This window comes from Buceros rhinoceros, unplaced genomic scaffold (assembly GCF_000710305.1).
Source record: "Buceros rhinoceros silvestris isolate BGI_N320 unplaced genomic scaffold, ASM71030v1 scaffold13175, whole genome shotgun sequence".
NCBI classification, from domain to species: domain Eukaryota; kingdom Metazoa; phylum Chordata; class Aves; order Bucerotiformes; family Bucerotidae; genus Buceros; species Buceros rhinoceros.
The window spans coordinates 13,810-23,973 of record NW_010412347.1 but is presented as its reverse complement, the minus strand read 5'-3'; the positions used below and the strand labels follow the sequence as shown (position 1 = coordinate 23,973).

At 48.7% G+C, this 10,164-nt stretch overlaps 1 protein-coding gene across 1 annotated transcript in view; it reads left to right on the top strand.

Annotated features, from left to right (window-relative positions):
• LOC104493643 (cytohesin-4-like) overlaps window positions 1-2,504 on the top strand; it is a 9,038-nt gene extending 6,534 nt beyond the window's left edge. The window contains exons 7-12 of the mRNA XM_010136363.1: window positions 41-152; window positions 554-556; window positions 612-688; window positions 1,041-1,112; window positions 1,949-2,103; window positions 2,432-2,504. Of these exons, the coding sequence (XP_010134665.1) occupies window positions 41-152; window positions 554-556; window positions 612-688; window positions 1,041-1,112; window positions 1,949-2,103; window positions 2,432-2,504 (492 nt within the window). The remainder of the gene's footprint in view (window positions 1-40; window positions 153-553; window positions 557-611; window positions 689-1,040; window positions 1,113-1,948; window positions 2,104-2,431) is intronic.
• The last annotated feature ends 7,660 nt before the right edge of the window (window positions 2,505-10,164 follow it).

The window sequence follows — 10,164 nt, the reverse complement described above, 5'->3', positions numbered from 1 at the left end:
TCTTTCCCTCTCTCTTTCCCCTACCAACACTCTGGGGCAGAATCTGTTTGAGAGCATAAAGAATGAGCCATTCTCCATACCAGAGGATGATGGGAATGACCTCACTCATACTTTCTTCAACCCTAATCGTGAGGGTTGGCTCCTGAAACTAGGTAAGGGGGAAGATTTCCCTAGCTTCTCTGAATTCCCCACATACCTGCCTCCCACCACCCATATCCCCCAGGAACCCACCAGCATCTCTGCTGTCCTTCCCTCCCGTCTCCTGTCCGCTCTGGTGGGGTGAGGCTGACATCTGCTGTTGAAACCAGCTGCCTGCTCTCTCCTCCCAGATCCCGCAGTCTCTGTCTGCTCAAAAAAGGGACTCAAAAATATACCCCTCAACTGTCCCCATTTCCAGCCCCACCAGAGCAAACCTGGCTTCCTGTGTGTGCATGTTCAACATACAGCATCATACCAGCAGTGAGCACCATAGTTGCCTCCTTGGGGCTGATCTACAGGGAGAGCCGGGGCGGGGTGGGGTGTGCCTGTTTGTGCATTTCAGGAGCATGGGGAGGGGGTGGGAAGAACAGCAACATGTATGACTGATGGCTTTTGAACCTCACTGCTTTTAGGAGGACGTGTGAAAACCTGGAAACGCCGTTGGTTCATTCTGACCGATAACTGCCTGTACTACTTTGAATATACCACGGTAAAGGCTTAACTCCCAGCTGGAAAACTGTGTCCTGGGTGGTTATGAGCCTCTGAAGGGCCAGGGAGGAGCAGAGGGTAGGAGGCAACTCTTCCCTTCTACCCTATGCTCTCTGACTGAACTCAGACCCTCCTTCTCTCTTACGCCGTTTCCTTGCCTCTGGTCTTGAGGAGGAGAGAGGCGGGACACTGCCGCTATTGCTGTGGTCTCCTGTTAACTAAGCTTCCCATCACACACACACCCCCCTTGTCAACCCCAGAAAGGCACATGTCTGGGAAATCAGAGAGGATCTAAACAGTGGCACAGATATGGGGAGCACGTTGGGTGTTGACTCATGTTTCCTCGCCTTCAGGACAAAGAGCCTCTGGGCATTATCCCCCTGGAGAACCTATCAGTCCGGAAGGTGGATGATCCCAAAAAGCCAGTAAGTTTCCATTGATCTGTACTCTGCCAACACAGGCTCTCAGGCAGTCAGAGAGTAGAGAGGGTGCACATACCTTACTCTTACCATTCTTCTCACAGAGAAGGTGCCATTCCAAACTGCCTTGTCACCCCACCTAAACGTGATGCTATCTGAACTTGATTGTATTTTACTAGGGAAGATCTGGTATGAATGGAGAGCTGTCCTTCTGCTGGCTGTGTTGTATAATTTCACGTGTGTGTGTAGGGAGGCAGAGGAGAGTGCACACAGAAGACTCCCCACCCATTTTGCACCAGGAGGTGTAGGTTAAATTTCTCTCCCCAGGACACTCCTTAATGAGTTACAGCACACGTAGACCGGACAGTGCCGTGGTGTTAGGAAACTTGCCCAGAAAGTGGCACTCTGTCTGCACATCTTTTGTGGATACCCACTCTTTGATGTGTTATGGCTCTGGGAAAAGTGCCTTCATCTATGTGGTGGCAGGCAGAAGAGAGAATGATCCAACTACTTAAAAGGGGGAGAGATCTTCAAGAGTAGAGCAGAGTGACAGAACCCAGAAGGTGTTTTCTAATAACTGTTGCTTCATCTCTCCACAAAGCCTGTTTCAGTGTCCAGTCTTTCACAGGAGGGATGTATTTACCTAAGAGGGGAGGCCTGGAGATGTAACTCATAGGAGGGATTCTTGAGATGGGGAAGGAAAGACTGTTGCATTTCAGAGACAGAAAGCTCCCCTCCTCTTTGGAAGCACTCTCAGCCTGTCACTCATGGCTGGAGGCACCACAGTCTCCTTAGTCCACCCTGTCCTCCTCTACTGTTTCATTTTATTCCCTTTCTGACAGAACTGCTTCGAGCTCTTCAATCCCAACTGCAAAGGGCAGAAGATCAAAGCCTGCAAAACAGATGGGGATGGGAAGGTGGTTGAAGGCAAGCATCAGTCCTACAAGATCTCAGCAGCTACACCAGCAGAACGTGATGAGTGGATTGAGGCCATACGGTGAGGAGACCATAACTGGAGGCCTTGAGTTTGCCTTTGTTCAGCCCCAAGGACAAATAGTCACACAGTCTATTTGACTACCAAAGCTTGAAAAGGGGGGTGGAAAGAAATGTTTGCAGTCTAGAAATTGTGGTTCTGCTTGACTTCAAAGAGTTTCAAGGTCCCTTATGGACACCACCTAGCCACAGCTAAATACTCTGCTGTGGGTCTGCAGATCTCCAGGCCTACATTTTGGTGAGTGGAGTGTCTGTGCAGGTGCGTTTAGGTTGCTTGTGCTGCTCTCTAGCATTAATTTCTTACTTTTTCTCCCATCACCTCTTATTTCCAGGACCAGCATCACACAGAATCCTTTCTATGATCTGGTTTCTGCTCGTAAGAAAAAGATTGCCAGCAAAAACTGAGTCCTGACCGAGTCACTGGCAACAGGAAGATGAGGCGGTTGGACAGCTTCCCTGCCATGTTGGGCTCTTCCAATGAAGAAATTTGGGCGTATTGGTTCCCTTTGCCTCCCACTTGGCAGGAAGATGACTGACAGGACAACCTGCCAGATTTGCTTCTTCCCTTTTCAGACTGACAGCAGAGGCACAGGGTGCAATCCACCCAGGACTGTCAAAACTGTGGACATGGCGTTTCTCACAAAGGCTCAACAGCAACTGGGCTTTGGGTTCTGCCATGTAGCCCCAGGCATGTAAAACAGGATCTGAGAGAAAACGAGAATGTCTCCAGCCCCTCCCACCATCAAACCAGGCCTGAGTACTCTTCTGTAAGGAACCATGTAGATGCTCTCAGAGCAGCCAAGCATGGTCCAGTCAGCGGCAGAGCAGAAAAGCCTCAGTGGTTTCTCTTACATGAAGAGATGTATAGTGGTTGTGGAGAAGAGGCCACTGATATTTAAGACCTCACTGTGATACTGGAGTTCAAGAGAAGATAAGAAGCCCTTCTGTTCGGAAGACAGCCCTCATTACCTCTTCCTATAGTTATAAGGGATGTAATCCTGGGAAGTCCCAGCTCTATAACTGAGTCATAGGTTTTAGAAAGTTAAAGATATTGGATAGGGAGATAAGAGGTAACTGAGTGTAGAGGGGCTGTGGGACCAGAGAAGCAGCTCTGAGTCTTTTGACTTTCTGTTTGAGACCCAGGGACCACTGCAGGTCTCCCTAGGGAAGAAAACCAAACACTAGCTCTCCTCCTGGCTCCCCAACAAAGGTTCCTTCCTTATACGACCCTAGAGGCCCGGGCTTTATATCTGACAGGCCTGCAGCCAGGGGCATGAAAAATTGGAGATGCATACACGCGACACACGCAAGCACACACACACACAGAGGCATTCCCATCTTCATGCATTGGCTTCATCTAGTGTCTGGGTTGGGTTGGTTTTTATTTATTGTCTCTTGTGTAAAGAAAGAAGTGAAAGTCCTTGAAATAAGCCCAAAACTCAGAGTAACACGAATGTTTTAGTCATAAAGGCAGAGGATGTAAGATAGGAGTGTCACGTTCCTGTTCTTAGCAAAGCAGCCTGAGCACCACCGCAGCTCTGCACTGCACCCAAAATGCAGTCAGGCTGAGCGCGTGGCACAGGCAGCCAGCGGCGGGGCAGCCTGGGAGGGAGGGGTAGTCAGTGGGACAAAGGGAGCAGTCACACCGCGAGCTGGGAACAGCACAAAGGCAAGTACCGGGGGCTCGCTAGAGACAGTTACAGCTGCAGGGTTAAAGGATGTGATAAGCTATTGCTATTTCATCTGTCACCTTTTGGGTCTCTTCTAGTAAACACTTGGTGCTGTCTCAGTCTCTTGCCTTTTTTTCTTCCTGCAGAGGGCTCTATCTACCAGGCAATCTGCAGCAGGGCCAGCACGGCCCCATTATTCATTCTAGTTATTTTTGCTCAAACCACAGGAATGCTGAATTAATTTCAAGAGGCAGGGAGCGTATCTCAGGGTTGAAGCACGCGCTCACCCCAGCAAAGAAACGTGAAAGTTTTCTTCTGCTGGCGCCTGCAAACGCCTCCTGTGCTGAATCTCTTTGTCGCTGAGGTGATAGGGAGTGAGTTTGCTGCGCACTGCTCTAGAGGAGATGTGCTCACACGTATATTTGCTTTGGCTTCGGGTTCTATGCAGGGAGGCAGGGTCATGTTCGGAGGTGGGAGAGGAAGCCAGAATATGTCCTCTTGTCTTGGCAATATCTCCAATATATGTAAGAGCAATATAAATGCGCATTTGGTTTGTTGCCACAGAGCCCAGGATTTAGGTGCGAAACATCTGTTCTAGTGCCTATCAGGCTCATGCTCTGTGTGACAAAAGCCATCAAAATGTCACCTGAAGTCTCTCTTCTGCCCACAGTGTGGTCTTGGGTGAAGGAATCCAAGCTAAGACCTCCCTAGAGTTTACCAGGAACATTCCTATGACAGCAGGGTCTATCCAAGCTCTTCCCAGTCCTTTCTCATCCCAAATCTTTGCAATTCTCTTCAGGCTTCATGTGACCTTTCCCCTCCCTTCTTCCCCCAGATACCCACACTCCGCAGAGCAGCATTGTTCCTAGCGGGGACAGAGTGAGAAGGACAACTTGCGAAAGGCAAAAGAATGTACAGTGACAGGCAATTGTGTAATTTCCATCCATTAAACTAACCACAAGAGTCAGGAGGAGATGGACCGGGTTTCTTCTCTCCTAGAGGCCAAGGTAGGGAGAGAGACAGTCAGCTTGAGTTTCTATTGCCTTTCCTTGGCTCCAGCATAGAAAATTCATTTCCAAACTCCTTGCTATACCATGTCTCCATCTCCTCTGTGCTGTGAACACAGTTGTACCTGGTGATGTCCACTTGGGTGTAACTGTGCAACGATATCAACGTGTTCAGTATTGGCCAAGGTGTCTCAGAACAGGTCTATATGACTTGACCATATTGTGACAAGAACAACTTGTGCAACTAAAATGGCACCATCAGGGAATGTGTTGCTGGCCACCATCTCACATTGCCTTTGCTGAGAGCAACTGCAGCACCACTCACATGACTGCACACCCAGAGACACACAGACGCACAGAGAGCCCTTCAGGTACTAAATTTGTCAGATCGCTATCTATCTGGTGGATGTGTTCCTCTTTCTCGTCCCAGGCAGCGTATGCAGCTCACACAGGCATACACGCAGAAGACTGACACTTATTCCCTGCCTACCTAAGGACTCTTGTGCACACCCAGTCATCTGTTTTCATAATAAATGTCCATCTATTTTCATAAAAGGGCTGGGAGGAGAATACCACAGATGTGTGGAATAGAACACATCACTGCATCCTGCCTCCTCCCCACTTCTTCCCTTCCTCCTGTCACCTGTTTATCAGCTCCTTTCTGGAAGGCTAATACATTCTAAAAATGCATTCTAGAAATTGTTTGCAGCAAGACATGGAGCAGCTATGAGGAGAGCCAGCAGTCTCATTCATTAGTAAAGGGTAAAGAAAAATCTCTGGGAGGTGGAGGGGAAGGGCAGTGCATGAATGGAGACAGACTGGACTGAATTATTGATTCAGAGCCGATAAAAGGGCGTGAGTTGAACCTGTCCTTTTCCAGGGGGCGAATGCCCTTGCCGATGGGAGCTCATGAGGAAATGTGGGCCTGTGAGAAGGCAAGACTCTGCAAATGAGCTGGCCAGGAGTAGTGTCCAGTGTGGGGGTGGGAACAGGCATTTGAGATAATGTCCATTTCTGGCAGGCCTGAAGCTGCTCAGCTGTGTGTCACGCACCCTTCAGCGCAAGGCCAAATCAAGCAGCTCTTTTCGGTTAGCTAACACAGTTACCTGGAGTGGGACTGCCAGCCTTTTAACTCCCTGTGTGATACACCCCCACACCTCACTCCTCCTCCACAGTGCAGGGATTGCCACCAAGAGGGATCGACAGGTTTGCCAGCTTGTACCATAAACCTGGAGGAACAGGCAGTCTTACTAGGGCCTCAGAGGGATGGGAGCCAATCTTCATACCCTCTGGGATAGGCCGTTTGTCCGGAAAGAAGTACAGCCCCGCTGTATTGGAGTTGGTTTGAATAGTGCAGTCAGATTTGTGGGTCCAACAGGAGCAGTTCCTGCTGTCTCCCATCCCATATGTTTTGTGGCTGGAAAGCAATTCATTACCTGAGGTTGTGGTACTTTCCTCCTCTTAAAACTTTCTTCCAATATGCATTTCACACAGAAAGTCCAGAGCTCAAAGCTAGAAGGCAGAAAAGCTCTCAAAGGCACCATGGCCTCTCTGCTGCATTTTGTTCTGGCTCAGTTCTGTCTACAGCCTGACAGAGGGCCGGTCTGCGGGGGCTGGAGGAAGCCCAACAGACTGTGGTTGAGACCTGACCAGAGTTTCTTGGAGAGTCACTGTTGTCACATCTGCAATGGCTCTACTCTAAGTGCCTGCGACAGGGGGGTGCATCAGTCTCATCTTGCCACACTATATCCAATCCTGCTGCCTCCCTGTGATGAAGGTGAATGTAGCTTGTCCCAGATTACCGCATTCCTCTGTATGTAAGTCTGTCCACAGACATCAGATTGCTCCTGAAGGCTGATGCTATTGGGCTAACTGCAAGGAGGCTGTGTAAGCTGAGACAGAGGAGACTACAAGGAGAGAGTCAGGGAGGTTGAAGTAGTCTGGGTTGTGTGGGGGTAGTTGATGGGCTTGCAGTGACAAGAACAGAGCTTTCACCTCAGCTCCAGAGCAGAGGTGGCACAAGTGTCACGAATAAGTAAGGCATGACACCCCTTAACAGCCTGCAACCTTTACAGCAACTACTGTGTCACGCCACCAAGGGGCTCTTCATGGTTCAACAGCTCTTCTCTCTCTGTGGGGTTGAAGAGTGGTGTTGCTAGACATGCCAGCCCAACGCTTCAGGGAGAGAGTGGAGATGGTGCAAGGTGGCCATCACAAGTGGCCCTCAAAGGCACAGCATGCACAGGGAGAGGACCATATGCCCTGCTAGCATAGCATGTCTTTGCTCCTTTACCTTGCTGAGTAAGTGGGGTTGCATGTCCCTTTCTGCATGTGAGTACAAACACAGGTATAGACGTGTGCGTGTGTGTGTGTGTCCTGTGTCCTGCACACTCACAGTCACACATACCCAAGCACATCTGATCATACACAGGTACACACACAGTCCACATGCATCGCAGCCTCTTCTTGCCCTTCTTGCAGGAGAGCCCTGTCAAAACAGACTGTAAGGGAAGAATGGACATCACAGAGGAGATAGGAAGGGCAGTTCTTGCAGAGCTGGACAACAAGCAGTCTGTGGGAAGAAGGAGGCAGAACAGACTGCAGTGAGGTCTACAGAGACTGTAGGGCTCCTGCCTCATGGGGGCTATGCTAGTGGGAACACAGCCCTTCACCTGGGTTAGAATTTGGGGAAGGACTCTGGTGGATATATATGTTAAGGGATATTGCAAGGTGAGGAATTTAACAGTCCTCTCTTCCTTCTGAGGTACTCGGCTGACCTTAAAGGACTTACAAAAAAGATATTTTCTCCTGCCTCTTTAACTATGGTGGGCGTCAGCAAGGTTCCTGGGGTTGGCTGAAGAGGTGGTGATTTGTGCAATTAATGTCTAATCAGTTCTATGAATATTTATTGCTAGTCAGCAAGCTCCTGAGTGACAGTGAAGTCCCATCTGATTGGAATCACATTCACAGGTAAACCAGAGCCTCCTTTGGGGTTCATAGACCTCTTACTGGGGCAAAAGATCCAAAAGTAACACCATCTTGCTGCACATGGGAGACACATGTGCAATGTGCACATGGAAAACTATATTCAGTCCTGTTTTGAGGGACAAAGAACTGAAGTTTTAAAACTGACTTACTAGAGAGAGACACCTTGAAATAGTCTGATATATTAATAAACTTAACCCATGACTGAGTTTGAGCTTGTTCTTTTTTTTTTTTTTAGTGTGCTTCTCATTTAGCTTCTGTTGCAACATCAGAGAGAAAATAAAAAGGAGAGAAATATAAACTGCAACTGTTTGAAAAGTCAGGAATTTTTGGAGTTTGTAAGAGATCCTTCCTCCAACATGGCACAAAGCATGCAGAAAGCTCGTATTTTGTTTTCTCAAGCAATACTACTTTGGGGGTATCAGAAGTTTGACAGTTCTCAACTTCGCCCAAATTTATGCTCCTTTCCAGAATCCCCCATTCTCTCCCTTTACTTTCCCCCTGCTCTAATCCTTTCACCTCACCTCTGTCTCTGGCTTTTCTTTCTCACAGTGCCTTCTGCCCTCCGTGCTTTGCTCATCCGTCTCCGTAACTTTGCCACTGTCCTCTCACCTTCTGCAAATCCCCCTCTTTCCCTGATGAGGGATGCTGCCTGTCCTGCCCTCCTGCTCCCTGGACACACTCAGTCTGCCTTGGCAGAGCTCTGGGAAAATCCCCTGTTATCAATGGAAAGTGAGTTGCTAAACCTGAGCCAAACTCTTCAGCTCCTGCTGCTCACCTGCAGCTTGGGTTTTGCTGGCGGCACTGCCAAAAGCCTGTTATTACCTAAATGAAGAAGATACACAGCCCTCCCTGAGAAGGAAGAGACACAGATAACAGTGATTTTTGCCTGTTGCCTGCTGCCTTCTGACTGGGAAAAACACCCCGAATTCCAGCAGGGTTTCCAGGACCAGCCCTCAATGGAGTGACAGGGACAGAGACAGCTCTGTATATTTTCACCTTGTGCACAGAAAGTGGGTTTTGGTTGCAAGGTGAGAGAAGCTCTTTTGCATCTGCACCAGATACTCCCTTCCTCTCATGATTATGCTTGGCCTTGAGCTGATACAGGACTGGGAAAATAAAAAACTGAGCAAATAATGGACCCAGAATAAACAGCAAGGTACCATGGGATGGAAGAGAAGGGTGGGTTGGCCTGAAAACAGGATCATAGTGTACAAGGACTCTGTTGTGTAGAGCTCTGTTTTCTTTGCTGCAGCCCTTGACTTTCCTCACCAGCTGCATCATTGTGCTCTGAAGCCATGGTTTCAATATCCAGGAGATAATGGGCGGCTTGGCCTCCTCTCTGGAGGGCATTCAGCAGAAAAAAATTATGTTTCAGACACAAAGAGGTTAGAGGGACTTCAAGAGAAGTAGTGGAAAGGGACAGGTGGGGAGCAAGCAGCTCAGAGCCACATTCTGTGGGGAAATGTGCTCACAGGTACCAGCTGACCCTAAATCCCAGACATGCATATCTTCACCTCAGATCTTGGTGTCCCTACAGTGATGCCTTGATTCTGATGAAGTTAAAATTCATGTAATGGTAAACAACACATTGGTTTGTGCAGACAACCAGTAGCCAACCAATGGTAGACAACAAGTAGCTAATGGTGTCCCTGTTCTGGTGTCCGGTCCTGAGTGGGATTGAGTGCACCTTCAGCAGCTTCACAGATGACACCAAGATGAGTGGTGCAGTTGACACACTAGTGGGAAAGGATGTCATCCAGAGGGACCTCGACAGGAATGAGAAGCAGGCCCAGGTAAGCATCATGAAGTTCAACAAGGCCAAGTGCAAGATTCTGTACCTGGGTTGGGGCAATCTCCAATAACAGTACAGACTGGATGAATTGCTTGAGAGCCACACTGCACAGAAGGACTTGGGGTACTGGTTGATTAAAGGCTGAACATGATCCAGCAATGTGCACTTGCTGCCCAAAAAGGCAACTGTATCCCGGGCTGCATCAAAAGAAGTGTGTCCAGCAGGTTGAGGGAGGTAATTCTGATCCTCTACTTTGCTCTCATGAGATCCCACCTGGATCCCAGCTCTGTGGCCTTGAGCACAAGAAAGACATGGATGAGTTCAAGTGGGTCCAGAGGAGGACCATGAAAATGATCTGAGGACTGGAACACCTCTGCTATGAAGAAAGGCTGAGAGAGTTGGGGTTGTTGCAGAAGACTGCGGTGAGACCTTATTATGGCCTTTCAATACTTAAAGGGGGCTTATAAGAAAGACAAAAAACCCCCTTTTTATTAAGGCTTGCAGTGACAGGACAAGGATCAGCAGTTTTAAACTGATAGAGGGCAGATCTAAATTGGACATAGGGAAGACATTTTTTATGATGAGGGTGGTGAGCCACTAGCACGGGT